We start from the raw sequence: 23,595 nt of genomic DNA on the forward strand, positions 1-23,595 counted from the left end.
GTTACATGTTGGACCTTTTCCTTATCCATAACTTTAAAGCTATAATAAAATTGTTTTTGGCGACGCCTAAGGGGCAAAGGCATGATTTTCCTTGTACTGAATACCTTATGTTTACAGAATGACAGTGGTGTCCAAGTAAGGATTGGTCTGGTGAAGTCCTTCCCCATTCTACTGCACACCCTGGGCAACAACTCCCACCATCTGGTGTATGATATACTGCAGTAAGTTCATTTAGACACCATGCTAGTTGTACTGTAACATTGCATAGTGATGTGATGCACATTATATGCTCCAGAGTTTTTGGTGACGCCTAAGGGGCAAAGGCATGATTTTCCTTGTACCGAATACCTTATGTTTACAGAATGACAGTGGTGTCCAATTGTAATAATTTATTTTAAAGTTTTATTGTAATAATTTATTTTAAAGTTTAAAAGTGAAACTATGATACTGAAATGCAACATTTTCTGAGTAATACTATATCCAATACTAACCCTTGACCTGCTGGTCTTTTTTACACAATTTATTTCATTAGGTCATTTTCCATTGAGTTTTTCTGCGCCGCTGTGGCATAGTTACATGTACTTCTGCATTCAGTGCGTCTCGCTGCGGTGTGATGTGTTCAGCTGAAAAAAATACCCCAAACCTGTAAATATACAGGACCCACATACAGGCTCTGTAATTCGTAACCTCTCTATATATAGGGGACCTGCAGGACAAGCCTTAGGTTAATAGTATCATTTAGGAAATCAACTTGTTAACTAAGGCCCTAGCTTAAAAGCTGCCAGACTCGCTGACAGCCGACAATTGACATGGTATAAGTTCTGATGTTTTAGGTAGAGATTGCAAATCAGATAGAAGCAACAAATATACACATGTATGCAAGGGTCTCTGATGAATTGGAATGATACATACATGTTGCATTACATTGTCTTTATATAATATTTATGTACATTATTTTTTATTCTTCAATGTAGCCCACTGATCAGAGACAAGGTACCAGAGGTGCTACAAGCCATGTCCTCTGCACTGGGACAACTGTCCTGTGTGGTGGCAAGGTCTACATACATAATAAGGTGGGAATCCACTGTATATGCAGAAATGTTTGTGGTGGTTTTATGTTTGCGGTTTTCGTTTGTGGCAACTGTTTCACTGAGAACTTAAAGCCACTGGAAACATTATACCCGGTAATCCAATACTGTAGCAGTATGTGACTATAGTGCTGCCGCAAGCTTAAAACCACCGCGAACACTCCATTTTTGTCTTCACCATCATCATCCACTGGTTTTGGATTTTTTGATTTTATTGGAATTGCAACAGTGCAATACATGTGGGACACAGGCAGCTATTGCTGATGTCGTGACCCGCACACATAGTAATATACCCGTTTTTTTACACTTGGCTGGAGTGGGGAAAGTCGTGTAAAGTGCCTTTTTCCCAAGGGCACAAGATCGGTGGCGTCAGGTGATTCGAACCCAGGACCCTTGGGTTCTGGACCGAAAACCCTGCCGTTACGCCACACTGACCCCGGTCCACTGGTTTCTGCATCTGTAGTCGTGGAAACAGCTGCATTCAGTCTTTGTATTGCATACCCGGTAAACCGCCTCAAGGCATAACACACCAGGTTTGTACTGAAGAGTACAAGCTGCATATCCCGACAGATTTATATGATCCACTCACACCGGGAAAGACCCCTACTCTTTTCGATAAGTGTGGTGGGTTCTTTTACGTGCTCAAGGTGTGGCTCTCCTCAAACACGGGACCTCCATTTAAAGTCCTATCCGAGGGACGTCCCTAACCGAAGCTAGGTACTCATTTTCACCTGAGTGAAGTGAGGAAAGTCGTGTTAAGTTCCTTTCCAAGGGCACAACGTCAGCGGGACAAATCAGGGAACCCCGGATTCGAACTCAGTGTCTCTGGGTTCTGGGGCCAAACACCCTCTGCCACTGCGCATTGTTAAACGTTCATAACACCAGCTTCAAATAGAATTTGATTAAAAGACAAAAACACATCAGCCTCACAGGCGTGCGGGGCAGCTTATTATGTTACATTAAACAACATGTCACATCTAACCTTTGCTCATCTAGCTCTAGGCGTTGTTTAGAGTTTACTTAGGTATCTGTTTTGTTTTGTTTGAACACTCAGGAACAACTCCAGTGATGAACATCTGTACCTGGTGACAAGGCTGGGATGTTCTGTCTGCCAACAGAAAGGTTTGAGTTTCTCTGTTACATTGTCGGTGTTACATGATTGTGTAGACAAAAATCCTTTTTTTCCAGGAAGTATAGACCCAGCAGAAATACATATAGTTCCTCCTGATATGTTCCATTCATTCCATTGTTTGTTTGATAAATGTGTGTGTGTGTGTGTGTGTGTGTGTGTGTGTGTGTGTGTGTGTGTGTGTGTGTGTGTGTGTGTGTGTGTGTGTGTGTGTTTGTGTGTCTGGTTGTATCTCGGTGCCCAGCTATATTTCTACAAATTGCCAAATTTAAAAGCCACTTCACACCCAGAAATGCAAATTGTGGTCGTCATTTCTCTGTGCATGTACAAGAGTAACTGAAAAGACTTTCAAAGGCCCCACTTATATGTAAAAGCAAGGACTAGACAGTGAATAAACCACCTTCAAGTTGGCTACAGTAAATAAAACAGAAATAAATGAAGAGATGAATAAATCATACTTAGTAAATGTAATTTGTGCACATCCTAGAGCTACATTTTAGTACTCCTTCTAATATATTCACTCCGAGCATACACTGAAATCTACATGTACACTGAAGAACAATATTTCAAAATTGCAAATATCAGACACAGAACTACCATCGCTAAACCAAGAATCAGTTGCCACAAACTGTGAATTGAACAGGAAGGCATAACAGACTTACTGTACTCCAAAGCAAAGAATCTGTGTGAATTTTGTACCTCAAATCAAGGAGGTTTTTAAAACGGTAGAAGATGAAGTACACTTTATCCTTGTTTGTAGTGTGTGTCAATGATAGAAACATCGGTTCCTATTTCAAGTACTATTTAGTTTTATATTTAGTAAATTTCCTCACTTAAGATAATATAGTCTATCTAAAACTATGATGCATTTTGATAAAATCTACAAAATCTATTCTTGATGTGTTTTGATAAATCTATTAGCTAAACCCATGCTATCCTACATTTTCACCATCAGCCCATGTTGATTAGATTATATATATGGATGACACCCGCACGCGTATCAATTTTAATCCGTTTCCAAAAATTAACAAAAGTTTTCGACCATGCTGTAAATCGTAAAAAGCAACTGCAAATGATAAAATACATGCTGTAAATTGCAAACAAATATTTCAGAAAGCGGATACCGGTACTAATGTTGTACAGTGCCAAAATCAATTCCAAAGGCAAAGAAGTTTTGAAAGAGCAAAAATGAAGAATCTATTTCCCGGTATCCCGGTGTGTTTAGTTCTGTTCATCCTTCCTGACCACGTAGATTTCATATTGACGGGGACTTTTGTTTTTGCCCAACTTTTTTTTATTCGCACACTCGCATCACTTTTGGGGTCCCCAGAGGATGTCATCCATACAATCAAATCAACATGGCCTTACAAAGAAACATGAAGATTGAAGCCAAACCTACATTGTATATGCTAGACTATGATTCTAGTACGAAAGTGTGTGTGTTTGTAAACATGTTTTTGTTTGTGACCTGTACTTAGCAGGTGTATCTGGACATCCATCCAGCGGACACCCTGTGGACCCATCGATGTTCCTGCCTTTCACCCAGCTGTTACAGAACAAGGATGAAGCAGTTAGGACTGGTATGTTCTTTCATAGTTAGCATACTACCCTAAGTAAAGTTAGAATAGTTTGAAATTGTTTTGTTAAAGGCAACCAAAGCAATATTAGGGCCCAAAAAATGGAAATATAAAAAACTACTAGTGACATTTACCAACTTTGTTTAGCACATTTGCCTAATAACTTCATACTTTGAGCATTTTAAAACCGCGCAAAATCGTGCTGTACGATGATCCCTTTAATTTCGTGAGCCTACAAAAATTCTGGAGACGATTTTCACCGAGTTTTCACATCACAATGACATCATATTTTTGCATAATGGACGTTGCTATACATTGTGATAATATTGTTTGAAGTAAATCATTGTTTAGAAATAACTAAATGAAGTGACTTTCAAAATCTGATTTTCGGGCCCTAAGATTGCTAATTGGTTTCCTTTAAGTAAGAATCCTGATGTGTTTGCACTGTGTTCGCCACACATTCAGGAACTGTGTTCTTTTCAGTGCTTTTACGGGTTCTTCCCTGTTGTGCTCTTGATAAAAGCGATACACGGCATTTACTGTCCATGACGCGGGAAGGAGAATTTGTTCAGAATTCGTCAGCTTGTCTCCCTCTCTTGCTGCCATCTCTTCCAGCCACACTTGTGCTAGAAGGCTTCTCTGTGAAGGATAGCTGTTGTCCTGGCGACCATGTTCTGGGTTGTTGAATCGTCCACCCTTGTACCTCTGCAAGTAGCTGTAGTACCTGTATTTATTGTAACGAATGGCCACAAATCATTAAAAAGATTTACACAATGCCCATATGAAATTAAAGTTTAACATCCTTAGCAAGCATTTGTAAGTCTCATAAAATCATGAAATGATACAATTTCCATTCAATAATCTACTTTTGTTTGCAATCTGGCAGTAGACGTCCTGATCAGAGTCTGTCATTTCAAGGAAATTCCCTTAGAAGACAGTCAGAACTTTTCAACTGTTTCACCTTGATTCTTGTCGCTCCTAATTAGATCAATGGATAAATAGACTTAAAAGGTTTAATTGACACTGTAAATGCAGAAATGTTCGCGGTGGTTTTATGTTGGCGGTTTTTGCGGTGAAATCTTTGTCGCAAACTTAAAACCACCGCGAAACTTTTCGCCCACCTATGACAGTGGCGCTACTATTGATTCAAACGCAAACTTAAAACCACAGCGAACACTACATTTTCTCCCTACCGCGAAATAAAAACCACGCAAACTTAAATGCATTTACAGTATACATGTACATGTAAATGGAAGACCAGTGACCATAACACATCCTGATCATTAGAGTCTCTGTAGACAGATACTACAGACTGGACAAGTTTTCAGCTACTTATGGCACCCATGGTTTCATCAACAGTTACTTGACTTCACAGTCGTATGTAAATGTAAATGTTTAGAGGGATTGTAACTTGTAGGTAAAGGTAGATGACATTATTGCATCGCATTTTCATATGTAAATTTAATGCTTGTACAGCATTATTGTAAGATTCCAAATTGACGGGGTCACATTTTGAATTTGGAAACTTTTCCAATTGATAGTGGTTACATCCATAATAGTATTATTATTATATGTAACATATAAGTGAGTAGGTGTAATTATAAACCTTGAAGTACTGATGCCATTGAGTTTCATCCAAGCTTTATGGCACACAGCTTTTCCACTGACGTGGAATTTAGGATGGCGTGTCCCCTTGTCTCCCTTCCTGAAGCTCGTCAGAATGTAGTCTCTCGCCTCTGACTGGGAGCCGTCGATCCAAAAGGCTTTGCGACGATCCTCAGCCTCTGAATACGTGAAATGCCCCAGGCACCTCTCCTTACAGCAGTCTGCTGATAGTATGGCACTGATGGATTTGGCTGAAGTCTTCACTCTTGCAGTCTTTCCTAATGGTAGTAGGTGGAAGCAGATTTAGTTTGATTTATTTATTTGGCTGTCTATAGAAACAGTACAGCCAGAGCTACCCAACAAGCAAAGGCTATTACAAAGGGTTAGCTAATATACAAAATTCAATACAAACTTTCACAAAGCACATTCAGATTAGGGCTGGGTACCGGTACAGGAAATTCAGGTCCGGTCCAGGTCCAGGTCCAGAGGGTCAGGTCCAGGTCCGGACCTGTACCTGTACCTGTACCTGATTAAAGTAGTGTTGCAGTACATAATATTTTGGAGAGCGAGACACAAGTAAAGGTCTCTGTGAGTCCAACAAATTACTGTATGTTCAAATTGTATATTTTAGAATAAAGTGATTATTCTCGGTGCACACTAATGTGCACTCGACGGCTGTTGACTCATCTACATGAAACCACGACTCGTTAAGTCTGCTTATTTTGTATCAGACCGGTTACGTGTGACCGCCTGCTGGTAGCCTGGTACTGTGAATTTTCTAATCGGTCCATAGGTCGGTCCATTGATTTTTTCTGGAGCCTAATTCAGATGTTTACAACTTAAATATGACTAAAATACATAAAAAGGTGTACATAAGATACAAGACTAAGATACATAATTTTTTTTTACAAAACTAGCACAAAACTAAAGTGTATAATTATGAAGAAACAATTCGCACAAGACTAAGCTACATATTAAATGGTTAACAAGGCTAAAACGTAGGTTACTAAGATTATACAATTAGTCATCTGAATCATCTGATATTTGGCAATGTCATTATTGAGGTAGGTCAGATGGCAGTGCTATTGACTGACAAACGTCATAAAGATAAATGCAAGATGAATACAAAATTCAATTCAAATTCAAATCAACTTGACACCCGAATCAAACCAAAGATTTTGTCTAAAGATCTAGGAAGGGTCAGGATTAGGCCACACCAATTTATTTTCTTGGTCATTATTATAAATGGAATAAAAACAAAGAATTCCAAAAATGCTAGATTGAAAAAACAACATGAAAGTAGAATCTCAGAGGAATGTTTTTACTTAAAATTTGGTGCACACAGATTCAGGGTGTGAACAGGGTCAGGTGCAAGTTTTCACCCCAGCCTTCTGTTTTCATGATTTTTTTGTGCTAAATTATTATTTTTTTAAATAAAAATCTGTTAACCAAGAAATTAAATTGGTGTGGCCTTATTGCATGAAATTTTTTGCATGGAGATTTCAAGGAGGTTTAAGAGCTTGGAGATTATCAATGGTCTACTTTCAATGTGGAGGACTGATATACTACTAGTAGTAAATAATAACTTACCCAGGAAATGCCGCCTTGGTTTCTTCTGTTGAGGGTCTTCATTTGCTTGGCCAAAGAACAAATGTGTTATGTCTTCTAGTTCAGGATCAGAGTCTTCCCTTGTTTGACTGTCTTTTAGTTCAGGGTCTTCATCTGTTTGGCTGTCTTTAAGTTTGGGGTCTTCATTTGTTTGGCCAAAGAACAAATGTGTTATGTCTTCTAGTTCAGGATCAGAGTCTTCCTTTGTTTGACTGTCTTTTAGTTCAAGGTCTTCATCTGTTTGGCTGTCTTTAAGTTTGGGCTCTTCATTTGTTTGGCCAAAGAACAGATGTGTTATGTCTTCTAGGTCAGGATCAGAGTCTTCCATTGTTTGACTGTCTTTTAGTTCAGGGTCTTCATCTGTTTGGCTGTCTTTAAGTTTGGGGTCTTCTTCTCTTTGGCCAAAGAACAAATGTGTTATGTCTTCTAATTCAGGCTCAGAGTCTTCCATTGTTTGACTGTCTTTTAGTTCAGGGTCTTCATCTGTTTGGCTGTCTTTAAGTTTGGGGTCTTCTTCTCTTTGGCCAAAGAACAAATGTGTTATGTCTTCTAATTCAGGATCAGAGTCTTCCATTGTTTGACTGTCTTTTAGTTCAGGGTCTTCTTCTGTTTGGCTGTCTTTAAGTTTGGGGTCTTCTTCTCTTTGGCCAAAGAACAAATGTGTTATGTCTTCTACTTGTTCTAGGTCAGGATCAGAGTCTTCCTTTGTTTGACTGTCTTCTAGTTCAGGGTCTTCTTCTGTTTGGCTGTCTTTAAGTTTGGGGTCTTCTTTTGTTTGGCCAAAGAACAAATGTGTTATGTCTTCTAGTTCAGGATCAGAGTCTTCCATTGTTTGACTGTCTTCTAGTTCAAGGTCTTCATCTGTTTGGCTGTCTTTAAGTTTGGGGTCTTCTTCTGTTTGGCTGTCTTTAAGTTTGGGGTCTTCTTTTGTTTGGCCAAAGAACAAATGTGTTATGTCTTCTAGTTCAGGATCAGAGTCTTCCATTGTTTGGCTGTCTTTTAGTTCAGGGTCTTCTTCTGTTTGGCCGTCTTTAAGTTTGGGGTCTTTATTTGTTTGGCTGTCTTTAAGTTTGGGGTCTTCATTTCTTTGGCCAAAGAACAAATGTGTTATGTCTGGTTCTACATCATCTGAAAGGAGAAAATAGTACCAGTCCCTTTAGTAATTTTGCACTTGACGATATTTTATTGCATTCTCTATACAATGTCCTTGCTAATGTATGACAGACATTTACTTGTCATCAACTTGTACTTAGCTATCATGAAATTATAGGCATTCAATCAATGATACATTACATCTTACTCAGTGTCACTGAGGAAAAGTAGTGGATGCTACATGAAACGTCTGACCGTTTCCAAAATCATATCCAGTTGCTTGTCAATGAGTAACTTCTATTTGGCATATCTTATTACCTGGATGTCTAACCTTAATCAACATGGTACATTTATTACATTTATTTATTAAACTTCACAGAATGCTAGATGTTCCAAAGTTCCATTTTCATAGCCTGAAATCCATCCATTTTTAGGTATAGTACACTGAAAACCTGTTTTCAGGTATGGTACGCTGAAAACAAACTTGTAGTTAAATTTTCAATTCATCAATAATTTTTGTAATTAAAAATTACCTTGGTCCAATGTAGAGTCACACATGTTGCCCTCTCTTGGCTTATTTGATATCTCTTCTTCAGTGTCAAAGGATTGCTTCAATGTCACGATCTTGAAGGGAGAAAATGCTGTTGTCAATTAATGTGCAAGGACTGGTCACAAAATTTCACAGTTTATGCTTTGAAACATAGAACAATTTTAACGCTCTTCCCATTTTCATTGTTGGCCTAACACCAATAGATAAATGGCAGAGATTTAGGTTGTCAAAAGACAAAATCAAAGTAACAGTGCTTCAGATAGACAATTTGCATAATAGTAGTTACTTTTCACGCATAACAATTGTTTTGAATGACAATGGTGAATAATTTACACATTAGTTTCAGGCATGCACAAATTATGCATAGCAGCAGGCTAACTTTGCAGAAAATGTGTATTGTTGATGGACAAATTGAAGTGAAATCGTCAGGTTAATGACTGAACTTCAAGGGTTGAAATGTATGACAACAGTTCCACAAGAGCAAGCCAGTTTGATAAAATACTACGGTAACTGTATTAGCCTAAATATTTTTTATTACAATGTTAATCTATGCTTACTACAAGATAATTTACAAAATGTATTAAACAATGTATTTTACAACGGGTGCAGCACTACAGGTATATGAATACCACACGTTTAGTTATTTACAGGCAAATGATCATAAATCAATCTTTACAACTGGATAAGATACAGATATTTCTTGGAGACGCATCGTTGACATCCATCACTCTTCTTCAGCATCACTGAAGATTAAGAGGTTAACCTCCTTGATGTAACTTAGGAAAAAAAAAACGGCTTAGAATGTCAAAGTGACTAACTAACATAATGGTCGTATGTAGCAGCAGATTTAGGTCACAATACAAGGATGGTGGAGAATTGTCACAACTATAACAATCTATAGTCAGTCTAACCTAGCTGTAGAGAGAAATTAATTCAATGTACTACCTACATTGTATAAATGTCTATGCGTACCTGTGTCCTTGCCAGCAACTTATTGACCCAATCGCTCACTCCAAGCAAGGAGGTTTTAAAACCTCCTTGCTCCAAGCTAATCTAACTTGAATATGATTGCTCCCACCAATCATGGCTCATTGACTAATGTATGCAAGTCACACCTCCCATATGTTCTACCTTATTAGCATACTAATTACATTATGTGGTCAAAGGTCATGGTCATTACAACTGTAGACACTCTTTAACCCTCCTCGATCCTTTGTAACAGTTGCAGCTCTGCCAGGCTATTTTTTTTGCTTTCTTTGACAAATTTAATGTTTTGAAAACGCCTATAATATAGAGAGAAATGCACAAAGGTTCTCGAAAAGATTTGACCAGACTTTTCATCATGATAACTATTTCCTGACTTTCTTTCCCTTTAATGCCCACGTGTAAAGGAGCTTAATAGATACTCTTCAAACAAGAAGCTTCGGATGTAAATTCCCTGGACATAGTACAGTTAACGGTGTGTCCCCTAACTTCAGCATTCCCGTAACTTTGAACAGATTTTTAATTGTCTCAGTATGCAGAACTGAGCCATGATGTTTGTTTTCATCCACAGTGCTGAATGAAATCGTTAAAGCAATACACAAGACCAGAGGAGAGTGTATCCTTGAGTCTATGGGACTTACCTGATGTGCTTCAGGCTGAAAACATGATCTACAAAATGTATATGGCTCTATTCAACTATTCAAAAAGCCTTAAAGGCAGGCTAAACTTAATTTCGTGAAGCATACTGCAGTATGTTAAATACACCACTATGATCAGTTCTGACTTATTTTACATGAGTCCATCATAGATAAGCGTTTTTACAATATTTGAAATTCGCGGTGTGGTGATGTCATACTGGCGATGTCCAAAGACCTTTGACCTTTGTGACATCAGATTCTGAGTCGGCCACACCTGCACCATAGGAATTGCTCCAGACGCCATTCCTCCGACTCGGAAGCTGACGTCACAAAGGTCAAAGGGCTTTGGACATCGCCAGTATTACATCACCACACCGCGAATTTCAAATGTTGTAAAAACGCTAATCTATGATGAACTAGTGTAAAACAAGTCAGAACTGGTCTAAGTGGTATATTTAACATACTGCAGTATACGAAATTAAGTTTAGCCTGCCTTTAAGCTTTGTCTCAGTGTGATCTTGGCTAATTTTATGATTGTGTTTGACGTCCAGGAATGGTGGAGTCCATCCCAGAGTTGTTCTGCCACATCCGAGTGTCTGCAGACGTCCCGGCCTCCATGTCTCTGCTGCAGAACTTCCTCTCTCCCGTGGAGGACTCTTCTTATGATGTCAGAATGGCATTCAGGTATCATGGTGGAAAATGTTAACATGAAACCTTGACTGTTTGTTTCAGTTTAAATGGTGTAAAACAGCTAAAAGTTATTTCAATACAGCAGAAAAAGAAAAGGCAACCCTCTTCAAATTTTCACCTTTCTCTATACTGTAATTCTTGTTTCTTTCACTGCAACTTTATGGACACCTGTTGTCAGCAATGATTGGTTAAGAGTACCAGAAAGGGTAATTTTAGCCCGATGAAGGCTACAGTATGGACAACTGGAAGTTTGGACTTGGAGAGACTTGTTTCTTGTGTTGTACCTGTCACTGCTATAAATGTGTGTTCAGTTAACAGGGCTCGAAATTCATTTTTGCAAATAGGTGCACTGGTGCACACAAGCAAAAAAATTAGGTGCACAGAAAAAAAATTGGGTGCACCACATAAGATAAAGCTGAATGTCAGCAAAACATATTCAAGTTTAACGCTCTTAAGAACTTCAATCTGTAATTCTATAGCTAACTTCAAAATTTTAGATTAATGCATCAAACAAAGTACAACAAAGGTTATATTACATTTTTCAGATACTTGAATTTCAAGAATGTTTTGTATACCAGTGTACAATTATAGTACCTCTACCTTATAGCCTACAAAAATATTTAGGTGCACTGTTGCACCCACAGTCGAAAATTAGGTGCACAGCTCCAATTTTGGGTGCAAACAGGTGCACATGCATCCAGTATTTCGAGCCCTGGTTAAATTTGTAATGTTTATCTTATGTTTGTATCTTGCTTTGAGATTAATTTTCATTGTAAAGCACACTGCATTTCCTTCTTAGCGAAGGTAATTATAGCTGATTTGTCTTTTAAGTTATGACTCCTGTAAATGATATGACAGTCACTGTGCATCTACTTCTAGTTTTCTCTCAGAGTACTGACAGCTGATTTGTGCACCAGCAAACAGGTTAGTCACCTGGCGCGGGGATGGTTGACGGACTCGTCCAGCCCCCTGGTGGCCAAGCTGAAATCTGCATACCTGCGAGCGAAGAGCAGCACCAACTGTATCCCTCTTCAGGAGACAGTGGTCCTCACGATTGGGCAGTTGGGCAGGTCAGTTTGGGATAGTCCACTACCAATCTTACAAAATGTAGACGTATTGTTTCAAGTGTAGTATTTTTCTTTCAGATTCATGGCACAGTGGCCTTGCAGTTAGGCGACCTTGCTGCAACCCAGCGATTTGCCTGCGCTCAATGAATTTCATTGATAAAAAAAACACTTTGTGTGTTTTGTTGTCTTTTAGTCATACTTGTACAACCCCTGCATGGTGTACATAGGAAAATATATCAAAATATACCTAGAGGATAGAAATTCCTCCAATGATTGTAAGAACCCATTCTAAACCCATACTATACACTCTTGTGTTAGGTAGATTAGCCCTTATAGATATATCTATAGCACAGTAGTTATGTACCAGCCATACTTTGTGCCTTGTACAATTGTTGCACAATAAAATATGTATTTTCCTGTACTGTCTTGATGACTTTGTTTTAATGTGCCCCTCTTGCATGTTTTTACAGGATAGCTGAAGTTGACTTGTTCGGAGTGGTGTTGATAAACCTGCTGATCAGTCTGGTATCCCTGTCCCCTGTGCTGGCGGCACTGGCCTACAGCGAGGTAGGCAATATTGGTTATTCATTGTAATGGTTTATTGTTCTGGGATTGCATTTGTCATTTCGGATAGTGACGTAAAGCCGGCGGCCCCGTGTATGAGGGAGCGTCAGGCATAAGCGTCAAACATCTGCACGTAAAAGAACCCAACACACTTCTCGAGAAAAGTAGGGGTGGCCCGGTGTGCTTGGCCAAAAACGCGAGCTGTAGCGAAGCCATATTGCACTTCCACTAGCTACTTGAAAAAGCATCATGCTTCACCTCAATTGAGGAAATTACTTGTCCAACAGCTTACAGCCATATCATACAAGTCATGTACTATTAGCACGTCGGCAGAATGTAATGCATGTACAGTAATTAGCCTGCTATGTAAACCTATTATTATAACTGCCAAATCTCTTTTGTCCCCTTTGGTCAACGTTGCATCGGAGTATCAGCCCTGGCATAAGATATGTCTTTGGACACAACTAAAAGATGTAAGATCATGGTGCTCCAATGTGAGGAATACAGATTGTGGAAAATACTATCTTCAGTTGGCAATTCTTAGAACATACCTTTTCGTCGAGCATGCGTTTAGAATGAAAGTTCATCAGACACTGTTGGTAGTTAAAATAGGACATTAATTTTGTACATAAAAACATTCTAACACTGTCAAGAGAATTAGTTCATTCAGCTGTTGAAACAAAGTTTTAACTCTGTCTGAAGCATGTCTTTGATCTGTTGATAGATTCAATTACATACTAGGAGGTGATAACCCTTACTGTGTACAGATAGGTACATGTATATACATGTACATCAAAGAATGTTTGGACATTGGGACAATGTATAAGACTTATACATTGTTCTAATGTCCAAACATTCTTTGATATACATGTATATACCTATTTACACACAATCATATGGGATTGAGCAACATATCAAAATTTCACGTGTTGTATACTTAGTATACAACACGTGAAATTAGGATAATAATTATGTTGCTCAATCCCATATGATTGTGTGTAAACTCGTTTGTATGCACCCATTTGCTTGACTGTATGTATGTGTATGTATGATTGTATAGATGTAGTAGACCTTACGAAAGTTGCTGTACTTTTGTTGTGTCAACAAAGATTGTATTTTTTTATATGACCTTGAAATTGTGTTGTTGTGGGTATACTGGTATAGCCTTTTTTTCAGGCAGCATTTTTTATTGCTTTTTCAGATTCATGACATTGCCAAAGTCAGGAAGACCAACCTCACTTCTCTTCTCACCAAACAGAGGCCCATCATTTGTAAGGTATGTAAGTTCAGTTCAGCTCAGTTCATCCTCTTTTTAGAGGTGACACATATGACTCCACATGTTCTTGTCGCACATGACAGATCGAAGTTCCTCATCTTTAAGGCCAACATCTTCTTCGATTACTTTCTTAAGTGTCAACGATGGGCGACCACGCCTATGCCTTTCATTCGGTTTCCAGAGGAGAACCATACCCGCCATTTCCTGGTGGCGCATGACACATGGCAGGCCAGAGACGACCTATGGTTGCGAATAACCTTAGAAATCTGTGGCATGTCACCATAAAGTTCACTGTTTGTTATGCGGCTCCTCCAGGAAATGTTGAGGGCTTCACGAAGTAGGCGGGTGTAGTTCCCATCAAGCAATATACACAATGACTTAAAGTCTGTTAATGTCCAAGAATCAGCCCCATACAATAAAATTGATTTAACACAAGTTTCAAAGACTTCGTTGACCTTGCTATTGGAGATTTCCATACTTTTGATAGGGCATTAAAGCCGCCCCCCATGCTTGCCCAATTCTACATTTCACATCATACATACCATAACTAGTACCAAGGTATTTAAAATCTACAACTTGCTTGATTGGAGAGCCGTCACTAGAGTGACACTAAAGGCATTGATATTGCAATATTGTCTGCAAGGTATGTAATATTCAGATTAAGATTTAGAATCTTTAGATTTATCCTCCTTGGTTGATCCACTAATGGGTGGACCGCTACCTATTTTCTTACTAATTTCCATAACCATATTTCTATGGATTTCTTATGATACTAGGCAATGTCATCTATGATTAACTTCTCCAGAATGGCAGAAGGTGTGTGTGTGTTTTTGGTTCGGCTTGGTGTATATTTTGGTGTCTGTAAACAGTATAATTCAAGAATGCCATGACTGACTGTGTTTCATATTTGGTACGTGACTTGTTCTTGACCTCAAAATGATTTGATTTTGGGCCCCCTGGCGGCTTGTTATGGTGATGTAGCGGCAACTCCGTTTTTGTATCTTTTAATCAGAAGATGGTATGGTCAGCAAATCGCAGACTGAAGTAGATAAATCTTAGGCTGACAAAGAAGCGACAGAAATTTTGGCCTCCTGGCAGCTTTTCTGGAAGCTTTACTGTACAGTAAATGTTTTGCATCTATGACCAGGCACTAGTTTCTCATAACTCTAAAAGGTAACCAACTGAAGGCAGTGTAGCATTCTTCATGCAGTTGCCATAGTATATGGTGAACTTTGATTGGTAGTTGACAATCTGGTACACACTTTGTCTTTGATGTAAATTACTGTGTACTAGATTGATGTATTACTACTAGTAGTTGTTTTTCTTGATATGATATTAAGTTTTTTAGCTGAATACCTGCCTAAAAAGCAAAGAATTTCCAATTGAAGATGATGTTAAGATTCTTGAAATTTATTGATTCAGTAAACCTGCTTGACAGATGTGAGTAAATTATCACATTTGTATGGTTGTTCCCTTCCCCACGTGCTATATATATGCCACTGAAAAATGATACATACATTTCAAATAATAGCTATCAAGAACAGTCATTAAGAATGCCTAATATAGGATACTAGTAACCCTGAGCCTAACCTCTGCTTGGAGAGTAGCTAATTAGCCCCTGCCAACAAGAGTACTACCTTCAAGATACTATTTAGAATCTGCAGTAGCTAAAAAGCTGCTATATCAGTATATGTTGCCCAAAATCACCATTTTACATCAGGACCTCAATAACTACCATAAATAATGATCACGCACATTGCCAAAACTCACACAAATTGATCAAAACGATCTTTAGTTATCAGGGCTTGAAATTCATTTTTGGAAATAGGTGCACTGGTGCACCCGACAAAAAAATTAGGTGCACAGAAAAAATTTTGGGTGCACCAGTAAAATAAAGTTGAATGTCCAGGGTGCGAAATACCCGGTTGCGCACTTGCGCAGCGCAACAATATTTTGGTTGGCGCAACTTATCTCTTAACCCAGGTTGCGCGGTGCGCTACCTAAATTTTGGGCCGGAGAAATCGATTTTGCGGCAATTACTTGACGAAGTAGAAAATTATAATGGACCAAGGAAGCTCACACACCCATGTGGTGTGCACACACACTCGCTCTCAGTCTCGTAAATTCTCAAACCAAACGTATAAATCGACCCCCAACTAAACAAGTTAATAAAGTTACCGATACTTTTTCACTCGTTTGCATCCATAGTCAACCTGTTTTATTGTGCCTGAAACGCAAAATTCGTCGGAAAGAGAGCGCGGCTTAGCGCTCGGCTCTTGGCCGCCATGTTGAATTCATCGACTCTCACTGAATATCGCGTGATTGCGCGAGAGTAATGACGTGTAATCTGCAGTACCGGCAACAACTGGTAGAGGGCAGTGTTTGAGTTGCTGTGTATTTCTATGGGCGAAATGTTGCTAGTGCTTTTTTGGGGGCAAAATAAAAAATTGCAAGAGTGGAGATGGAGCCACTTTACTAATAATAAGCTGGGATTTAAAAATTCTTAACTTGGCAACAATGATTATAGAATAAACAAAGTTGTTAAAATGTTGTGACAGTGAGATAAAAACTGGACAATGACATAGACTATTGTATTTATCTTATGATTATCATACATGTATACCATTAATAACTCACCTGTGAATTTTTCAATTAAAAATATAGGTAATTTTATTCCAGGGGGTACTTTTATTAGATTTTGAAAATATGCCCAGTAGCAACTTTTATGTGAGGGAAGAGAATAATGTGCAGGTACAAGTCCTATTGCAGTGTAACTATTGCAGTGTAACTCTTCCTAGAGCAGAAAAAGCAAAAAGTCTATGGGGGTTGAAAAAAGGATTTATTTGTACTAAAAAAATAGCTGTGTTACACATGAATTGTATAAGTTTGTTGTGGGTTTTGGTGTTTTATTTACATTGTATATCATTGAATTTTATTTTGAAACAAAAACACAATTAAGCACCAGTTATATTGTTAAAGGCTATCTAATACTATGTACTTACAAAATATAATTTCAAGAAATCAGTGAATTTTAGGTGGGGCAACCTGAAATTCTGACGGGCAACCTAGCTTTCTACCCAGGTTGCACACCGTGCAACCTGGCTCAAAAAAGTATTTCGCACCCTGATGTCAGCGAAACAAAATAACCAAGTTTAATGCTCTTAAGAACTACAATCTGTAATTCTATAGCTAACTAGATACATCAAGTGGAATACATTCAATGAAGGGCAATTTTAGCTATTCTGTCTAAAAGTCAAGATTATACTTACATTTCAAGAATATTCTGTATACTAGTTTACATAGTAACCTTACCTTAGGCCACACCAATTCATTTCCTTGCTTAACGGGATTAAAAAAAAATTAATGCTAGATTTGAAAAACAACATGAAAACAGAATCTCAGAGGAATGTTTTTGCTTTGGTGCACACAGTTTCGGGGTGTGAACAGAGTCAGGTGCAAGTTCTCACCCCAGCCTTCTGTTTTCGTGATTTTTTTTTGGTGCTAATATTAAAATCTGGTGCTAAAAATAAAAATCCGTTAACCAAGAAATTAAATTGGTGTGGCCTTATAGCCTACAAAAATATCTAGGTGCACTGGTGCACCCACAGTCAAAAATTAGGTGCACAGCTCCAATTTTGGGTGCACACAGGTGCACATGCACCCACTATTTCGAGGCCTGGTTATATATAGATGTGAACACACAAACACAGAAGGAAGCAGTACCCCACTTGCAATTGGGAGAAACCCTCCTTCACAGAGGTAAAGGAATGATAATTTTATGTTTGTGAAACTTGCAAGTTATGTAGAAGTGAGCATTTGAAGTCATTTGTCATGCAAATTAAGTGATTTCCATAGTTGTTGATAGCATTGTGATGAGACAAAAATTACTTGGCAAATGTATGAGGTCAACATGGAAGATGAATACACTCAATGCTACTGACACATTGTATTTCTTCATGCATGATGTGAATGAATTCTAATTCTGGATTTAATAAGATACCATAGGGACTGACAGTCTAATTACGTTGTACCAGTTGTCTACTGATATGCAAATTCAGCTATCACTATTAGTATAATTTAGCTATGGCCACTTCAGGCTTATACAATGTAGTTAGCATTTCTTAAAAAGCCAGGGAACGAGAGAGAACTTCAAGACACTAGTGTCACAGGTTCTCCTTCAGGTAGAACAAGACGTCTCCCATCATCCCCCTGGCTGTCTCAGACCACTTGAAGTCTCCGATCTGACCGTGGTAGCCGTTCTTGTAATGTAACATCTTCACCTCTACCCCGGCTTTCTCAAGACGCTTGGCGTAAAAGATGGCATCATCTCGGAAAACGTCAAACTCCATGGCTGAGATGAACGTTGGTGGGAGATCCTTCATGTCATCTTCTTCCGCAAGGAGAGGTGAGACGTCTGGGTTCAGAACCATCTCGAGTTCCTCCTCGCCTGCCGCTACGTCTTCCCTCCTTACGCGTCTTCCTGGAGGTAGAGGGGGGATGGTCGAGTCCACTAACGACGGATCAACGAAGTTCAAGTAGTGGGTACCCTCAAGCTTCGCTGGGTTAAGATCCGCATGTACAAGGTTTACCTTCGACCTGTTGCCATACAGATAGACAGAGGTGAAGTAGGCCTGCCATATAGACCGAACTTCACTCGGTCCGTACTTGTAGGCAGACGCGGTGAACATGAGGAGCTGTGTTACGGGGTTCAGGAGGACCTGGAGTTTCAGAGCAGGCTCCTGTTTTTCCCGCGCCAGTTTGAGCGCAACCACCGCAGCAAAATTTCCCCCGGCACTGTCGCCAGCGATCCCGATACGGAAGGGGTCCACGTTGTACCTGGAGTAAACATAATAATGTCACAGGATAATAAAAATTGGAATTTATCTTAGGCCATGTTGATTTGATGTATGGACGACATCCTCAGGGAATCCCAAAACTGCGAATAACAAAAAAGTTTGGCAAAAAGAATTGCCTTCATTATGAAATCAAAATGATCTGGAAGGTTGAACAAATGAATAAACACATAGAGTACGGTCTACCGAATGATTCATTCTTCATTTTTGAGCTTTCACATCTTCTTCTTTGACTTTGGAATTTGCTTTCAATTGGCATACTAGGACATTGAAAAATACTGGGATTTCAACATTGGAAATCGACATTCCGAAATTGATGTGACCGATGCTATTAGATTTGGTCTTCAGACGTCAGGACAACTCACCTGCGGGCATGTCGAAGGAAATACTTGGTTGCCGTCACGCAGTCGTTCAGGCCTGCCGGGAACTTGTGCTCCGGTGCAAGACGGTAGCTGCAAGGAGATAAACTTGTTACTTTATGTACTGTGATTTCCTAGAGCCCCAAGGATGGATCCTCTCACTGCCAAGATTTTACCACCGTCCAAATTTGTTTTTGTCACAGAATTTTTAAATTACTGTAAATGCAGAAATGTTCGCGGTGGTTTTATGCTCGCAGTTTGAACTTATAACCAACGCAAAACATTTTTCCCATCTATGACTGTAGCGCTACAGTTTCAAACACAAACTTAAAACCACCGCGAACACTGCACTCCGAACTCTACCGTGAAATAAAAACCATGCAAACTTAAAGGCATTTAGGGGCCTTACGGCACTTGATTAAACTATGTGACAATGTATATATTAACTATTATATGCCTAGTACTATAATGATCATAATAGTAGTGGACCTTGAATTTTATACATTAAAAGTATAGTTTGAAAAAAAAGATAACTTACTCGACTACAATGACCACTATGCCCAGCTCTAAAGCAAGATGTGATGTAATGGGGAAGCATCCAGCTACAATATACAACAGAACAATAAAAGCAGGCATTGGTAATTCTGTCAACTTCAGTGGTATTTAATGATGTGATATAGAAAGAACACAAAATTTTGGAAACTTCCGTTTAACTGATCATATCTCTGTTGTTTTTTATCAATACTGTTGTCAGTGTTATATATCATATTGCAAAGCCTGTTTATTACCCTTTACAACAGTGCCACACTTGCTAATATTTAGAATGCCACACCTGGCCTGCACGCTAAAGCCAGGTGCAATCTAAGCACCTTTTTTAGCCCAGGTGATAGTGGAGATTATGCTAACATCCCTGAGAGGTAGTGGTGCGGATCGGTCCGGCCGGACCGGTTCCGGACTTGTAAAACGTTTAGGTTCAAGTCCAAAAAAACCTAAACGTCTTGAAACAAGTCCAGACTTGAAAAAAAATTCTCTCACTCATACACTCCTTTTTGTTTTAAACCATCTTAAACCTTCCTTAAATCGTGAAATTTGCACTAGAAAAATATTAAAACATTGCTGTTTTTGTGTTTATAACTGAACTTTTGTGTTAATTACTGACTGTATATAATTCCGTATATATAGTTTTCAATTACATGTAAAATATCTGCCAATATGCAATTTTACATGTAACACGAAAAAATATTCCAAAATTATTGTTCAGGTCTGGACTTTCAAGTCCGGACCTGAACCTAAACCTCTGGACTCGAGTCCGAACCTAAACCTAAACTCGGGTTTAGATCCACACCACTACTGAGAGGCATGGGTATAAGAATAAGGCCTGGAATATATAGAGAGAAATACAGCTTTCTTACTGGGGCGGAGTCAGGAGTGTAGAGACAGAAAGGGATCTGGGGGTGGTAATGGGGATAGGTTGAGAAGTAAGCGAAAGAATTTGCATTGGTTGGTTGTTGTTGTTTTATTTTTTGGGGGTATTATTTTAAAGGACCATAGACATGCGGTCCAATTATATGCAAGGGTTTTTCTGGAAAAAAATTGCAACAATTGCAAGGGAGCAGAGCAACGAAGTGGAGGGGCCCCTGCCACAGTGCGGAGTTTTAGAGAATTTTGAGTTAAAATGGGCCATTCTAAGGCAAACCACAGTGACAGACAGGGCACAGTTGAAGACTGTGGCCACTTGTGACCTGGTACAGCATCCCTGGTCAATCAAAAAATCTGCTTTTTGTTTGTTTGTTTTATTTAGATCTCCATTAGTGATATACAATATGCACTATTCTTCCTGGAGTCCCAATACAAATAAATAAAATGAAACGAAAACTATACAATTGGTTAACTAAGAATTCGACAAAACAAATGTTGTGAAATCAAAGTAAACGAGAGATGAACGAGGGAGGTCAGAGGTCAACATAAGTGAAAACATAAGCTGGATGTAGTGGACGAAAAACCAGAAGTAATCGTAAATTACGAATATAGGTAACTCAAATAAACTGAGCATAATATATGTAAATACAAATACTGAAGCATAATATAAATACAAATGAGGAAACTCAAAGTAATCATAAATTACGAATATAGGTAACTTAAGTAAACTGAGCATAATGTAAATACAATTGAGGAAACTCAAACATAATGATTACCATAAATTATAAACATAATAAACTGATTAATAATAATTCCAACTAAATCAACCTTGACAAATTAAATATACATGTATTTACAAAAGGACCGGAATTCTGATCAGAAGAATTTACTACCACCATAGACTGAGAGGTGAAGCTTTGTTCCTCAGGCTAAGGGAGCCCATGGTCAGAATGCCCCTGTTGTCATCTTTCGATGAACCCTTCATATGAAACACACTGCCCATCATTTAAAAAAACAATTGATCATGGGAAATTTGGGAACTTTTTTCTCAAGACTAGCTCACATGTGTAGCCCTAGTGGGCGACCCATGATTGTGGCAAATGGGGTGCCATGGTAAAGGACGATAAACAAGCTTTCAAATTATATATGATGCAATGATATTAACCAACAACAGAGATATTATCGACTGAAATCAAGTTTTCAAACTTTTTGTAACACAGTGTTAAGGCCACACCAATTCATTTCCTTGCTTAACGGGATTAAAAAAAAATTAATGCTAGATTTGAAAAACAACATGAAAACAGAATCTCAGAGGAATGTTTTTGCTTTGGTGCACACAGTTTCGGGGTGTGAACAGAGTCAGGTGCAAGTTCTCACCCCAGCCTTCTGTTTTCGTGATTTTTTTTTGGTGCTAATATTAAAATCTGGTGCTAAAAATAAAAATCCGTTAACCAAGAAATTAAATTGGTGTGGCCTAAGATTAGAATAAAACATTATAAGCTGCTATATTAATGCAGGAACTACAATGTAGACTGGACTTAGACTGCTGCCTTACCTGTAGTGCCTGAGCAAAAACCCCCGCCATGGTAATACACGAGTCCTGGGACGGCACTTTGCCTCTGTGCAGACAGTGGCTCTAACACCATGACCTTGACTCCATCAAAGGTCGTCTCTGAGACCTTCAGGAGTGACTCTGGAACGGCCATGGTTGGGGGGGACATGTACTTCAGAGATGCTCGCAAAAATTGGACGACGGTTGTGACATCTAGGAACTCCAGTACTGATGCCTGTGCAAACAGAAAAAAATGGATTTTATTTGAAATTAAATTTGTTTAGATCGAGCTTTGCTCGACTTAGTGCAAACCTGTTTTGCAACATTACTATGTACTGGTTCAATATTCCAAAGAAATCTTACTGATAAGAGCAGGGGCCTATCCTGGTGCGAATGGATCAAACCTTACAAACCTGGTGTGTTATGCCTTGAGCAGTCTGATTGTGTGAAACACCCCCCCACACACACAATTTGTAATAACAGCATTATACTGTAAAATGCATTTAAGTTCGCGGGGTTTTAATTTCGCGCTAAGGGGAAAATGGTGTGTTTGCGGTGGTTTTAACTTCCCGGCAGTGCTCTTAAGTCACATACTGCTGCAGTATTGGATAAACGGTTTTGTGGTGGTTGTAAGTTTGTTGTGAAATGGTCGCCCCGAAAACTGTGAACATAAAACCACCATGAACATTTCTGCATTTACAGTATTCCAATGGAAATGAAAACAAGGTAACTCACGAGGTCCACTAGAATCTTCTTCATGCGAAGCTTCCCTTTCCGACTCTCCCTGTCGGAGATGCCTTCAGGTGGGACAGGTGTGTACCTCCAGTACGCCAGAACACCCAGAGCACTCATCGCTATGGCAACCTCCACCCACACCATCTTTAAGGACTAATAGATTTCACCTCAAGACTTGCTACTGTGTAAAACGTGTCCTACAGTCGAGTCTGAACCGTGTCATATGGGAGGAGCCTAGCTAGAATGTGGGCCTCATTTGAATAATGTATGCGGAAATGCTGCAATAGCCTTCTTTGCTAAGATTAGAGTTTCATACATTGTACTGTCTTGTTTTATTTGGGTAAAGTCACTAAAGAAGATGATCGAGTGACAATTTATGCAAATGAGGACCTTATTTCTGTATCTGTGTCTATGTAGCCGGTATAACCGCCCATCGAGGTAACACACCAGCTACACCACATTTGCATAATCAATGATATTCATTTATGATATGTCACTCAAAAAGGCTAAAATCATTTTGCAAAGGTATGGGATTGTGGAACTCTAGTTTAACGTGTTCTTTGTTTGATAATTTCAGGTATGACACAAAGGCGTGTAAAATGAACTGAGGGAATAAAGTTATTTGAATGTGTATTCAACTACTGTAAATCACTTAAATATAGCGGCAGGAAAATATAGCGGTTGGGGAAAATGGAGTAGGTCACAGCACTTGATTTTAACAGTTTGAACAAACATTACTGTCTCAAATACTAGTAATCAAATATTAGTGATGAAAAAATTTTAGCGGTTTACAAGTGACCGTTAAATCA

The 23,595-nt window shown here is 38.9% G+C and overlaps 3 protein-coding genes and 1 long non-coding RNA gene across 7 annotated transcripts in view; 2 read left to right on the top strand and 2 right to left on the bottom strand.

Annotated features, from left to right (window-relative positions):
* The first annotated feature begins 113 nt into the window (after nt 1-113).
* LOC136426719 (uncharacterized) lies at nt 114-2,223 on the top strand. Its single transcript, XR_010754333.1, has 3 exons — nt 114-221; nt 975-1,073; nt 2,143-2,223. It is a non-coding gene; the product is annotated as an uncharacterized lncRNA (long non-coding RNA).
* A 446-nt stretch (nt 2,224-2,669) lies between these two features.
* LOC136427557 (protein starmaker-like) lies at nt 2,670-9,718 on the bottom strand. Of its 3 annotated transcripts, none has more exons than XM_066416519.1 (5): nt 9,622-9,718; nt 8,633-8,723; nt 6,990-8,135; nt 5,401-5,677; nt 2,670-4,509 (listed from the first exon to the last, which is right to left on the bottom strand). In XM_066416519.1, the coding sequence occupies exons 2-5, from the start codon at nt 8,655-8,657 to the stop codon at nt 4,212-4,214; spliced, it is 1,746 nt and encodes a 581-aa protein (XP_066272616.1). In that variant the 5' UTR covers nt 8,658-8,723; nt 9,622-9,718; the 3' UTR covers nt 2,670-4,211. The 3 variants fall into 3 exon arrangements, with proteins under 3 accessions (XP_066272616.1, XP_066272613.1, XP_066272615.1); XM_066416516.1 differs by having other exon boundaries at nt 2,670-4,518; XM_066416518.1 differs by lacking the exon at nt 9,622-9,718 and having other exon boundaries at nt 2,670-4,518; nt 8,633-8,907.
* Nucleotides 3,700-23,595, top strand: part of LOC136427556 (serine/threonine-protein kinase ATR-like) — a 67,817-nt gene continuing 47,921 nt past the window's right edge. For both annotated transcript variants that reach the window (XM_066416515.1, XM_066416514.1), the window contains exons 1-5: nt 3,700-3,797; nt 10,823-10,955; nt 11,879-12,031; nt 12,499-12,595; nt 13,794-13,868. In XM_066416515.1, coding sequence (XP_066272612.1) covers nt 3,743-3,797; nt 10,823-10,955; nt 11,879-12,031; nt 12,499-12,595; nt 13,794-13,868 — 513 coding nt within the window. In that variant the 5' untranslated portion in view covers nt 3,700-3,742. The remainder of the gene's footprint in view (nt 3,798-10,822; nt 10,956-11,878; nt 12,032-12,498; nt 12,596-13,793; nt 13,869-23,595) is intronic.
* LOC136426414 (neutral cholesterol ester hydrolase 1-like) lies at nt 17,438-22,930 on the bottom strand. Its single transcript, XM_066415079.1, has 5 exons — nt 22,787-22,930; nt 22,055-22,286; nt 19,619-19,682; nt 19,087-19,173; nt 17,438-18,704 (listed from the first exon to the last, which is right to left on the bottom strand). Exons 1-5 carry the CDS (start codon nt 22,928-22,930, stop codon nt 18,032-18,034), a joined length of 1,200 nt encoding a protein of 399 aa, XP_066271176.1. The 3' UTR covers nt 17,438-18,031.

Source organism: Branchiostoma lanceolatum, chromosome 2, assembly GCF_035083965.1.
Source record: "Branchiostoma lanceolatum isolate klBraLanc5 chromosome 2, klBraLanc5.hap2, whole genome shotgun sequence".
Classification (NCBI taxonomy): Eukaryota; Metazoa; Chordata; class Leptocardii; order Amphioxiformes; family Branchiostomatidae; genus Branchiostoma; species Branchiostoma lanceolatum.